Source organism: Amblyomma americanum, chromosome 10 (assembly GCF_052857255.1).
Source record: "Amblyomma americanum isolate KBUSLIRL-KWMA chromosome 10, ASM5285725v1, whole genome shotgun sequence".
In the NCBI taxonomy this organism is placed as follows: domain Eukaryota; kingdom Metazoa; phylum Arthropoda; class Arachnida; order Ixodida; family Ixodidae; genus Amblyomma; species Amblyomma americanum.
Window position 1 is genome coordinate 116158064 of NC_135506.1, and position 13849 is coordinate 116171912.

Sequence of the window (13849 nt, forward strand, 5' to 3'; positions counted from 1 at the left end):
CACTACTTGCATTGCGTACGTCCTGCAGGCAATTCTGCTGTTCATCAGAGTCCGTGTCGACACTGGAATCGATGGTTTCTTCATCTTCCGATGCTTCTTTGTCGTCCCACACCAGGTGGTCCTCGGTCGCATCCAGGGCGTTCGAAATTCCTGTTTTCTTGAAGCTTCTGGCCACCATGTTTACATCAATCATCCCCCATGCCTCTGATACCCAGCTGCACAGCAGCTCCACGGTCGGTCTTTTGATCTTGCCGCCCAGCGTCAGAGCATGTTCACCTTCGGCCATCCATTCTGCGTACAGCCTCCGGACGTTATCTTTAAATGGCTTGTTCAAAGATACGTCAAGAGGCTGTAGCATTGATGTGAGGCCGCGGGGTATAACAGCCAGGTCCGTGCGCAGTTCCTAGAACTTCGCCCGAACCGACTCTTGAAGATGGCCCCGAAAGCTATCAAGCACGAGGAGCGACGGAAAAAGAAGCACTCCCGGTCGCCGCCCCCACACAGTCTTCACCCAGTCCACCATAAGGTCCGCGGTCATCCACCCGTTTTCTTGGACGCGCACGTGTATACCAGGGGGGAGCTTTCCTTTCGGGAGGGTCTTCCGCTTGAAAATGACGTATGGTGGGAGCTTCCGCCCGTCCGCTGTCACGCCTAGCATGACCGTGCACCTCTGTTTTTCGGCACCTGTAGTCCTGACGTGCACAGTCTTGAGCGCCTGTCTGTTCGGCTGTCCTGCTGCTGGACATATCGAAATTCAGCGGAGTTTGGTCCGCGTTCCCTATCTGGGAGAGCAAGAAGTTTTTCTCCTGCCGGATCCTGGTAACGAATCGATGGAAGTCCACTATTTTCTCTTCATAGGCTACAGGCAGGCGCTGGCAAAGCGTCGTACGCCTCCTGAGCGAGAGTCCATTGCGCCGCATAAATCGTGTGGCCCACCCGTTATTAGCTCGGAAGTCTTGCACCGGGATGCCCTCCTTTCTTGCTATTACGAGCGCCTGGTTCCGTATCAAATCAATCGACACAGCACACCCATCTGCTCGTGGAGCCTTGATATATTCCAGTAAAGAGGATTCGACGGCAGGAAATTTCCCAGTCTTCGGTCCACGGAAGGCCCGGCGCGTCTTACCAGTCGTCTTGAGTTCGTCGTGCTGCCGTCTCCAATACCGGACGCAAAACTCGTTGACGCCGAAGTGTCTGCTGGTGGCGCGGTTGCCATGTTTCAACGCATACTCAATAGCTTTTAGCTTAAAAGCAGCTGTGTAGCTTGCGTTGCGTCCCATGTTGAAGCGGCACAAAGAGCACGGTGCAACACGCAAACAAGGCAAACGAGGCCTACGAGACACCGGAGAGCTGGACACACCTTCGCAAAATGGCGTAGCGGTGGTGAGTGGATGAGCGGTAGCGGCGGTGGCAGCGGATGATACCGCAGTACCGCCGCCTAGTAGCACGCGCACCCAACCATGGCAGTTAGTTGTGGCCGCAGTCAATAGATGGCGATCGCCACGACAAGCAGACGGCTCACGGCAGTAATTTTGGGGGTGCGATGATTGTGCGGGGAAAAAGAATTTTCCAATTTTTGATGGCCAATGTGGGGGGTGCGAGCATTACGTGAGTGCGAGCATTATGCGAGTAAATACGGTATTACATTCATCTTTGTTCAAGTGTTCAATGTCTCCTGACGATGTGCAGAAAAGAGCTTGATGGGAAAAGAGAAAAAATGTATTTTATTTCAGATAAACTACCAGCCTTCCCAGAAGGCCTTAAGCAGGAGTGGGATGCACATGCATTGTTTAAGAAAAAATACACAGCAAAAGAGAAAAGCCAGCTCAACAAGAGGAAAACCTGATAAATCAAACATGATCATCCCGATTGGGACCTGCAACTGGAAAAGTGGGTCGAAAGACCTACGCCTGAAACACATTCACGTTTTTTCCAGAAAGGAAAAAATATACAGGAGCACAATACCCGACGGATAAGACTAGGAAAGGCAAACCGCATGCACGACAAACACCAAGAGTAACAAGGGAGCACTACACGCGCACATATCAACAACAACCTTTCAATTTTTATTGCAGACACTCCACAGTCGGGCATTCTGCGGTATCAGCAGGAAGTGTGTTCCACTCGCTGACTGTTCTAGGGAAGAAAGAATTTTTAAACACTTTGCAGGTGTATTCTTTCAACTTTTTGGAATGATTTACACGCGTAGTCCGCCGGTTGACAGGTTCGATGTGCAGGGTGTCCATGCTTACTTTAGTCAGGCTTTAAAAATATGCTGCGGCACTCAAAGACGACACGACCAAATTCATGTTGCTGGCTATTGCGTGGAGCAACTCGCACTATTTTTGTGTTGTGCTTAATTGCATAATTAGTTAATTAGTTGAGATTAATCAACTTTGCAAGCAATGAAGATTAACGTCAAAGTCCGATTAGAAAGTTGTAGAACGGTCCGCAAAATGTCCAATTTAACAGTTTCTAACTTTCCATCTATTACGCGTCTGCTTTTTTTCGCTCTCTGCAGATACCCTCAAAATACAAAAATACCACGTGACATGTGCGCCGCAATTGCAGTGCTCTCAAACTTTCCGCGTAGGAACGAACAGATCTTTTAGCCCGGTGTGCTGCTGCTTTAAAACGTGACAGGGCTGCGACGCAGGCGCTGGCTGTGCGATTTATGCAAGCGCAAGCGACAAGGACTGTGTCTGCTTTTCGCTATGAAGCGCTGCAAGGGAAGCACAGCCAGCTGCTGCGTCGCTGCCCTGTCACCTTTTAAGTTCGTTCCTACACGGAACGTTTGAGAGCACTGCAATCCTGTATAAATTCTGGTTTATTCCTAGTTTACTATGGTACAGAAGATGCATGCACTTGAGGCATCCATGAAACCGACATAATTGTAAAGGATCTTGCTTAGCTTTTTGTACTAGCTTTCGAGTTTGTAAATGCAGTAAAACCTCGTTGATTCGAACTCGAGGGGGACCGGAAAATTGTTCGAATTAAGCGGAGTTTGAATTAACGAGCGGGCGCTAAAAAAAGCGGCCATCACGCCTGGCAGCACGGGCCGAAGCTAAAACAGGCATATCTTAGATCGTTATCTCTTACTACGCGCTACTACACATTTGCGGCGGGCGATTGCGCGAATTAAAATCATAGAGCCCGAATGTCGAAGGAAATAAAGTTAATTTGTTTATGCGGTTGGAGCTAACATCAAAATGCATTCGCTTAAGCAGCAAGCTTAATGATTAAATATGACACTATGCTTCAAAAACATGTTTATTAACAGCAGATTGGCAAAGCATATCAAAGAGAAAAATAATCGGTGATGCGCATTTGTTTTCGTTTTCTTTGCCGTGACTCGACAAGCATCGTCTGCAACTTGCCCAACAGCTCCAACGCGGCGTCCGAATTATCATCGGCGGAGAAGTAGCGCGCAGCCAGATCGAGTGCTGACGCTGTTTCACATGCACTCGGGGGTGGCAATGGATCGTCGCCTCCGTCGGACTCGTCGTCGCTGTCAGCTGTGGTTGCCGCGCCCAAGTTGTGCGGCATCTGGTCACCGCAGGCCGCTTCAATAATCTCGGCATCGCTTAACGGCCCCGATGTCTCCACGCCGCTGTCAACGTCTACGAAGCTCTGGAAGTCAACACCCTCCGATAAAGCAGCGTAGGCAGGGTGCAGCGCGACGGAGTCATCACACTGAGCATCCAGCTCTGCCGTGCTGCAGGCTTCTGGGCCTTCAATGAAGCCGCGCTTTCGATAACAGTTCGCGACTGTGTCCGCCTTGACAGCATTCCATGATGTTGCCAGCATGTGGCAGGCTCCGAGGAGATTGACGTCGTACGATTTTCCGCTGTCCATACGCACAAGAATCCGCTCTAGGAGGTGGCGCCTGTACAGTGTTTTGAGGTTTTTAATAACCCCAAGGTACATAGGCTGCAGCAGCCGTAGTGTTTTTCGGCAGAAATGCCAGACGGATCGCCTTCAGTCCGCTGATGTCGCAATGGGCTGAACAGTTGTCGATGAACAACAGAACATTCCTGTTCTGTGCCGCGAACTTCCCGTCGAGTGTGCGCAGCCAATCCGTGAAAATTGCTCGCGTCATCCACGACTTTCTGTTGAAAGTATAATCAACAGGGAGAGTTTTTAGCCCTTTAAAGCAGCGAGGCTTCGCTGCTTTGCCTATAACTAGCAAGCGGCACCGTTCCGTGCCAGTCGCGTTTGCGCACACCAACACCGTCATTCTTTCCTTGCTTCTCTTGCCGCCTGAACATGTGTCGCCTTTGTAACTGACAGTCTTGTTCGGCAGCAACTTAAAATAAAGCGCGGTTTCATCTGCATTGAACACATCGCTGAGCGAGTAATCGGCAAGGTAGTCCTTTAGTTGACCTGAGATCCAATTTTGACACGTTTCTTCATCGACTGTGGCTGCCTCTCCACAAACGCTTTTAAACGTAAGTCCATGACGGGCCTTGAAACGCGACAACCAGCCTTCCGACGCGCTGAAGTCACTTATGCCCATCTGGCTGGCGAAGTCCACTGCCTTTGCGGCAATTATTGGTCCACTTAGCGGAATGTTCTTGCTGCGAACGTCCTTAATCCATGCCATTACAGCATCCTCCATCTCTGGATGAGCCGATGTTCTTAGTCGTTTCCGCGAGGGCTCCATCTCCTTTTGATACGCATTGAAGATCGAGTCCTTGTTCTTGAGGTATGCGGACAGCGTGCATTTCTTGACTGCAAACTTCTCTGCGATCGCTGTTTTTGTTAGGAGACCACGTTCGACCTCCTGTAATATCTCCACCTTCGTCTTCAAATCCTTTGCGGAGTACTTTCCTCAGTTTGCCATGATTGGCACAGTCGATGAGACGTCACCAGCGAGACACCAAACAAACGAGGAATATCACGCAACACAAACTTCGCTAGACACCGCGGCAACAAAGACTAGGCGCAAGAGGGGCCGGGTGCTGCGTGCAGGATGAAGGAAAGGAAAGAGTCTTTGCTTCCCGAGCTGCACAAAAAACGGGTACCGGAAGTCACGCGTTCTCGCAAGGGCTACTGGGAGAGTTTAGCCAACGGCGCAGCCAATAGAACGCTGGGCGCAGCGGGGTCGTCTGCTGCATGGGCAGGCGCGCTGGGACGGCGCCCAAGTAGAGGGAAGCGGGGGAACGGGGAGGGGAGGCCCGCTTGATTAAAACGTTCATTTCCATCAGAAAAAAAGTGCGGCTTCAAAAAAATGCGACGTAACCGCCTCTCCCGAGTACTTCCTTCCTCCATGGTCGCGTGCGTCTCCAATGGTCACGACCGCCTCGGCGCAGCGGAAACCTGCAACGGCTTGCGCCGGAGCCACCGTGGCCGGAGCATAGGCGGCCCCCGCGGTAGGGTGGCTACCCGCGTGACCGCGCGTCAGCCAAAAATAGACAAGGCAATGCTTCGACGCTCTGGCAGCGAAAACCTGCTACAGCATGCACCGGAGGGTTGGTTCGGGCAACGAAATTCACGTCTCACCTCGTGCGTGCTGACATGCGTGCTGGCTTATTTTTTTTCTCATCATTCTGCATTTTTTTTTAATTTTCAGCGCATTGTATTTGCTACGAGGTGACTTCTATATGCGAGGAGCAATGCCAGCCATCGGCGCCTAGTTCGAATTAACCGACGTGGATACCGGCATATTCGAATTATCGGGAGTTTTGACCCATTGAAATACACAGGGCTTTGCCGGGACCCGGCCGTCAGTTCGAATTAACCGGAAGTTCGAATTAAGCGATTTCGAATTAACGAGGTTTTACTGTAATTCAGTCATCCGTAAAAACTTTTATTTTCATGGACATGTCCGTGACAATTTCATTAATGATTACAAAAAGAAAGAGGCCCCTGAAGAGACCCTTCGGAACGGCCAATCGGACCGGCCCATGACTAGAGTACACCTTCAATCGACACAAACTGGTGCCGCGAGGAAAGATACGCCGCTATTCAGGAAAGCAGTGTGTCATTTTTAAGTATTGGTTTCAATTTTAATAACTTTTGGTGGGAAACACAGTTAAACCCTTTTTCAAAATCTAAAAAGATAATATCTATTTGGCTCTGTCTATTTATAGCTATTGCAAAGTCATGTACTGCCTCAAGTAGTTGTGTGACCGTTGATACCCCCCTGCGGAAACCGTGCTGCGAAGATGTATTAAATCGTGTTTTTCAAGAAAAGTGGATATATGCTTAAAGATATGTTTCATGATTTTCCCGCATTTGCATAAAAGTGAAATTGGTCTGTAAGACGCAAGAAGTGATTTTTCTTTCTGCTTTGGGTATCGGTGTGATTTTAGCATATACTTCCAATTATGAGAGAGAAAAAAAAAATTGTCTTTAGCAATGCAGCTGTGTCAATTGGATGTTGTTCATCTTCAGAAGGAAGCTCGAAAAAGACAGCCATGAAAGAAAGACAACAGAAATGTTTTTCACAGCTGAATTTCTTATTAGAAAGTGTACACATGTATACAGGAGAAAAGAAATAAAAGACAAGAATGAGGCAAATAAAAAATGCAAAGCAAAGAACCATCCAAAGCACAAATCTGATTGAGGTGAGTGAAAGTGAGATGTAGAAAAACCATGGAAATTTGCAGGCTTACGAAAGAAAATTGCTCAAGCTTTTTTTTGTCTTCAGCGTTCTGTTTTCAGACATTCACACTGAGTGCCTTTCCTCGTTTTTTTTTTTGTTTGTTTGTTTTGTTTTGTACATCTCAATCTGCATTGGAGTTGATTTCTGGTGCTCACAGGTTTGGTCTTGTGCTTTGCTCCTTTGCAGGCTCTTTGAGCTCTCATTGCCATCACCTCAAGTGCCAGCTGGTGAAGAAGCGGGACGTGCCAACCTTGTATCACGCGCACAATGAGTGCTGACCAGGGGCCTTAAGCAGTATTCGCACACCATGACGGTTGCAGCTGTTGCATCGTGGCAGCAATCTCAGAGGCCCGGCATTTCAACTACATTGCATCTCATTTGTTATAGGTGGACTAAAGTCCCAGAGTTAGCTTTTGTTGGAGGTGCAATGCAATTGTATATAGATGTGTAAGCTTGCGAACGATCTGGAAAGAGGGGATACATTATAAGCGGCACACTTACTCAAACCACTGACGGTGGCATAAACGGATGGGACCACTGAGAACTCTGTCGGGAGCCTTTTACCCGAATCCACATGCTGCCACGCTGTCTCTGAGAAGTACGGACATGTGTTTGGTCATGCCAATGTCGCCGTTTCGGGTATACTCTCGTACGAGAGAGCATGTGGCACTCTCCACTGTGGTTCACTTTGGGTTCAGCTGCGTGTGACATGTACAGTGTGTGGCTTGAAGATTGGGTGCTTTTCTTTGCCGCCATGGGCAAGTGCAAGAAAGCTGAATTCCTGCCAAATACTGTACCAGTAGCTGTCAGAAACTGTACGCTGCAATCTGCGTTAAGCACCGTACATGCATTGTGTTGCACCACTGTGCTATCACGTCGTTGACAAATCAGCGAAGCATAGTTCAATGATAGACACACAAGAGTTGTTACATAATGATACTACTAAAGGGGACTGGCTGTGCAACGTGAAGACATAATTCTGTTTTTAGACAAGTGCTTATGGAATTGTGTGCATCTAGTTTGTTGTTAGGTGTCATTTTGCACTCCCTGCTGCATTGTCCTTTCTACTTAGATTTTTGCTTTAATTGGACTGGGAGATGTGGACGTGAGGCCATATTGACAATTTTTCTGGGAGCCTGGCCTTTAAAAAATATTTTAGATCACATTAGACACCTTAACAGATTAGTATCTAATTTGCCTCATGAAACCATTGCAGTGACTTACCTCACCGGTCTTGCTTCCTTGTCCTGACAGCTGTTTGTGCTGCTGTCACATTATTAGTAATCTTGGTGATGTCCATATGAAACTATGCTTGGAAGTGGTTTCAAGCTATAATCTATGTTATTGAGTTTGCTATATTTCTAACCTGAGCTCAATTACTCTTGTAGGTGCTCTAATGACAGCCATGATGCCATCGCATGGTATGATAAGACAGGGAGCGGAGACGAGCATTAAATGAACGGGAAACAAAGCTGTCAGCAGGGCCACTGTTATTTCGGGACCAAGCTAAACAACGATGGCAGAACTTGAAGCCAGACCAGAGAAGCTACCATGGCTGATGACTGCTGCAAAAAACGTTGCGTGCCCTCTCATTTGGACCACTTGTCTCAGCAGTCATACAGGCATTGCTGAATCAGGGTTTAAAAGACCCTTATGTCAAAATACTGGAAGGTATATTTAGCAACTACACAGCTACCATAGTCCTCCATAAAGTCAGCAATCAAATTCCAGTAAGGAAGGGCGTCAGGCAAGGAGACGCGATCTTGCCAATGCTTTTCACCGTTGTTTACAGGAAGTATTCCGAAGCCTAAACTGGGAACAGCTGGGAATAAGAGTAAATGGAGAATACCTAAATAATCTGCTGTTCGCTGATGACATTGCCTTGCTGAGTCACTCAGGAGGTGAACTGCAAATCATGATCAATGAGTTAGACAGGCAGAGCAGAACGCTGGGTCTAAAAACTAACAGGCAGAAAACCAAAGTAATGTTCAACAATCTAGCAAGGGAACAGCAGTTCACAATTGGCAGCGAGTGCCTGGAAGTTGTAAAGGAATGGCAGGTAGTGACAGCTGATCCGGATCAGGAGAGAGAAATAACTAGAAGGATAAGCATGGGGTGGAATGCATATGACAGGTTCTCTCAGATCATGAATGGCAGTTTACCAATTTCCCTCAAAAGAATAGTATACAACAGCTCTACCTTACCGGTACTCACCTACGGGGCTGAAACGTGGAGGCTAACGAAAAGGGTTCAGCTTAAGTTAAGGACAGCGCAGCGAGCCATGGAAAGGAAAATGATAGCTGTAACGTTGAGACCGGAAGCGGGCAGAGTGGGTGAGGGAACAAACGCGGGTTAATGACATCCTAGTCGAAATCAAGAGGAAGAAATGGCTTGAGCAGGGCATGTAATGCGAAGACAAGATAACCGCTTGTCCTTGAGGGTAACGGAGTGGATTGCAAGAGAAGGCAAGCATAGCATGGGGTGGCAGAAGGTTAGTGGGCTAATGAGATTAGGAAGTTTGCAGGGATAAGGTGGGCGCAGCTGGCAAGGGACAGGTTTATGGAGAGACATGGGAGAAGCCTTTGCCCTGCAGTAGGTGTAGTCAGGCTGACAATGATAAAAAAATAAAGCTCATGGACGTTTCCTGATAAAATTTTATACCAGTAGAGGTGTACTCAAGGCAGATTTGCAGCTTGACGTGAAAAGGGTAATTCACCTAAGACCGCAACTTCCTGGAAAATGAAATGAGAAAATTGTATCAAGTTTTTGAAGACGTTAGTTTACTTAAAAGGTGCAACAACTGCAAAGAAGTCCCCAGGAGCCTATGTTGAACCTTCCTCATCCAATTGCAACGTTCACCAACAAGAGCACCAAACTTGAGCTTCTTGGCTGCTTTTCGTGACTCAACTGCTCTTGCTTGTTGTGCTCGGTACAGGTATGCCTTTCGGGTTTTCTCCATGCTCGTTGATTTTGTGAGAGCCATGAGCAGTGTCCAGGCTTTCCAGAACTTTATGTAGTTTGGGCTTGAGTAATTTCCAGAACAGCAGGGACTGCCACTGTTTCAACTTTTCTTGCACTGCATGAGACTAGAGTTGACGAGCGAACAGTTCACACCAGCCTGGTTTTCTCGAGAGCAAGTGGCCGAACTTTCCATCCTTCTGTGTAGAGCACAAAAAAAAGCTCTTTGTGATGCCATCAGTTTGATGAAACGATAACCACTTACCATGTGTTCTTCCTCTTCCGCAGCCTACTTGCGCATGGCACACTCTCGTTCAAAAGAGCCACCTTTCGTGCCATGGCTGCAAGATAGTCCATCATGGGAAGTGTGAGAAGTCTGACGTCAGGGCGGCGGCCCATGCTGGTAGAGCTGCGGCACGGTTGTGAAAGCTCCGATACCTGCGGTTGGCCACGTATTACAGCTGCTAGCGGCAATTCCTCCTTCAGTTATGGTCATAGCAGGCAGAGGCTCCGTAACAGAGTATTAATCTTCATGACAACGGATGACCGAAACACGTGGGCGCAGAAAATGTTTGCATAGCATCTGCTTCGTGCGTTCACTGGTCCTAAACCGGGCCTAGCTGCTAGTGGAGGTGGGTGGATATATCGTTGTCCACCTGCTCTGCGCACCGCCGACATCCCTTTTTTGCTCTTGTGGCATGTTAAAATTGGTTGCACTGCTGGTCAACAATGGTAACCACAGTGCTGGGCCATTAAAGGAAGAACATATCATATTTTGCATATTTTTATTGGCACATTCTTTCCTTTACATCCAGTCGAAAAGGCATTCTCAATATACGCTATATGTCTATGTTGCAGCATTCTGTACACTACTGATAATGCGTATCAACGCACCAGAGGTGTTTATCTCAAACGGCGCAGCTGCCGTTTTCAGCAAATCATTTCGTGCAGTATTCACCCAATACATGTACGATACTACCATGCATACTTAGTTCACGGAATATAGAAGGATCATTCCGTGCACATTGAGTGCACGCAAAGTAATGCATGCGTAGTGTACCATAGAATCATAGATAATTGCAAAAAAATTGTGATGGGTACAAACCCCGAGCAAAATTGTCCGTTGTCGCATTGTTCGCAGCTGGCCTATCAAGCGCACTGTACCGTGGCACTGCCCGCTATTCGTCGTCTTCTACGTGGCACTAATCCAGTGGTTCTGACCAGAGCAAAATCTCTTGCGTGTCTGTAGCTGGTGTAGTGCGAGTGCTCCGTCCCGCGGGATTGCCCGCTCATCATCTTCAATTCTGTGCTTTCGCACTGATTGGAATGTCGTTAGCATTCTCTGTAGTTTTATGTAAACACTTGAAAATCCACTATCGTACAATGGCCTTCATTGTCCATGCTAATATATGAAACCTCAATTGAATTTAGTTAAAATACAGTTGCATGATTGGTTCCCACGACATGCCGTCTTTTCTGTAAACCAAACACGATGACTGCTCTCCACAGCAGAGAATAGATCTTAGTTCATGATCTATGGCGTCGAATTAAGCGCCATGGATCTTCATGTGTTTCAGGATTTTGGCGCCCGTTGATGTCGGCTGTACGCAGTTGCCTCTAATTTGGTAGCAATGCCAAGGCTAGCAGACGACCAGGCCTGCACTCGACCATTCGTTTTGGAAGCAGCCAATGCCATGCTGCTCTTGAACTGACTGCACACGCTGGCGGCGGTGAAGTAGTGCAGCCAAATCGAAGAGACTTATTATCGCGGGGCAAACAACGTTAACACATAGGCGGAACAGCAACCCCCAAAGGGAAAAAGCTTGCGTGGCCTGTGTCCGGCAGCCAAGCAGGCCGTCCATGGCCCGAGTTGGGCAACCAGCTCTGGCCATGGTTGGGCATTGACATTGGTCTTGCCGACACTGGCACACTCCCTACGACAGCCTATAGGGACGAATTACCTTTCGTACTAGTCTGTTCAATAGAAAGGCAGCTGCACAAAATAGGTGAAAATCGCAGTCTAACTTGCATTTTCTGTAATTTAGATGTTAAAAAGAAAGGTCAGGAGCCGATCACAAAGGAGTAGTTGTATGGCCCGATGCAGACATATATACAGCTGAAATCTTAGTAGTAATATCACGCTCACAAAGGCTGTTGTCTGACGACAAGCAGTTGCGACGTGCACATCAAGTTCTAAAAGCGCTATACAAACCAGAAGTGGTTATGCGACACCAACATAGCATACCTCCACAGAACGAAGAATTTGCACGAGCTTATATACTCCAAATCTAAGACCCTCCTGTTGGCGCCTTTGGCTATTGAGCAATAATATTTTATATTGTGGGTCTGTGATGACACAAATGAGAACATAAAATGGCCGTACCACGTTGTAGATATCTTCTATTGGAAAAAGCTGTACAATCTATTGTGCCATCTTTTACGTGAACACTAAGCAAACGTAACGGGATGTGATTTTCTCGGGCACAGGACCATGGGGCATGCACGTCTCATGGAGGTGATGCTTTCGTATACCTCTGAAAAAAAGTTCTGCCGGCTGTTAAACATACAATCAAGATAGAACATGTAGCGTTTAGACTAGTGGCTGCACCCTGATTATGCACAATTGTCTGAAAATATAACAGACCAGATTGGTTGCCGGTGTTGGCCACTTGCTTGCTAACGCGTCGGCGGTCAACTGTTGCCGGGTGTTCGCCAGTGGTTGGTTGTTTTTGTCAACCGCTAGCCGACACAACAGTTGGCCAGCCATTACCCGACGCTGGCCCGAGTTTAGGCGGCCGAGTACATCGGCTACCAACTCGGAACCGGTAGTTGCCAACCAGCAGCCATCGGCCAATTTCACTTGGGCAGCTGTAGGAGCCCATTATAACTGCACTGGCATTGTGGCTTAGAGAAACTGCCATTCGCTGATTGTCTCTAGAGCCTTCTTTATTGAAGTTAATAGCATTTCCAGGATGAAAACGTACACATTCGAAGAGGCTATCGAGATATATCCAAGCAAATGATGTATGGTGGCGGGAAAAACGTTTGATTGCTCGTACAGGCATTTGGACCGACGCTACCGTAAAATGGGGTTACTTTATGACAGATTCCTTACGTTTTCATTATCTCGCTGAACAATTATCAACATAAAGGTGAATGAATAGTCAATCAATCAATCAATCAATTTTATTTCTGCCTCAAAAAAGTGACAGAGGAGCTGCAGAAAAAGCTGTCATAGACAGCTTGACTGAGCCGCAGCCCCCATTATACCGGGCAGCAGTGACAGGCAACGAGAAAAAATAACAAAACAAACAAAAGAAAACAATTCAGAGAAAAACACATTAACACCAAAAAAAAAAAAAAAATCTACCACTAGATTGTACATGTGGGCAATTTACGTGTTCATCCAAACATCATTGCATAAGTATCTTTCAGCAGTACAACAAAAGCACAATGAATCAAACAATACAAATTAAACAAAACAAAAACACCTCTTAGTGCAGTTTAAAGAAAAAAAAAAAATCATTTTGTAACACAGTCTATGTATAAGCAACGCAGCTCACGATTAGTACAGGTAGACAAGTTGAAATTGGCAGATTTGTATGTGTTTAGAAGAGAAGGAAGTCTATATTGCAGGCGCTGTTTACCGGTATTTATGCGTGGTGTAGGCACCAACCAGGTTTCAGGCTCTCTAAAAGGGTAACTCGCTTCTTTTTCTTTCAAATTTGCCAGACGTCGAATATAATTTATGTTATTTTTGGTTTCAAGTTTAAAACGCACACTCAGTCGATATTGATATAAATCAAAGATTTTGATTATGCCCGTTTCACGAAAGAACGCTTTGCTGGGTGCTCCATAGTCCGCATTAAAGACGTAGCGAAGAAACTTTTTTTGCAGAACATAAATTTTTTGTAATGAAGAATACGTTGCAGTGCCCCATACAAGCTGGCAGTAGTTAATGTGGGCACAGAACAGTGTGTTATAGAGAAGTGGCATAACGTTGCTAAAAACCTTCCCTCAGACAACGGAATGTTCTACAAATCCACATTTTTAATACAAATGGCTATATTCAGGTTAAAAGCTGTCAGCTCCCCGTCGTGTGGGGCAACTTTGTGACAAAGTTGTTTTTGGCTGAATATGATTGGGAAAAAAATGGCTGGCATAAAGTTACCCCATCAAAAGTTTATTTGCATTATCTACAATTGATTTCTGCTCAGGCAACGTCACAATTGTAATGCAAATTATTCATAAATGTACCACCTCAATCGAGATCTTTTACCTCAA

General features: G+C 46.7%; 1 protein-coding gene across 2 annotated transcripts in view; it reads left to right on the forward strand.

Moving 5' to 3' along the window:
• Window positions 1-11028, forward strand: part of LOC144107621 (uncharacterized) — a 32767-nt gene extending 21739 nt beyond the window's left edge. For both annotated transcript variants that reach the window (XM_077640721.1, XM_077640722.1), the window contains one exon: window positions 6794-11028. In XM_077640721.1, the coding sequence (XP_077496847.1) occupies window positions 6794-6878 (85 nt within the window). In that variant the 3' untranslated portion in view covers window positions 6879-11028. The remainder of the gene's footprint in view (window positions 1-6793) is intronic.
• The last annotated feature ends 2821 nt before the right edge of the window (window positions 11029-13849 follow it).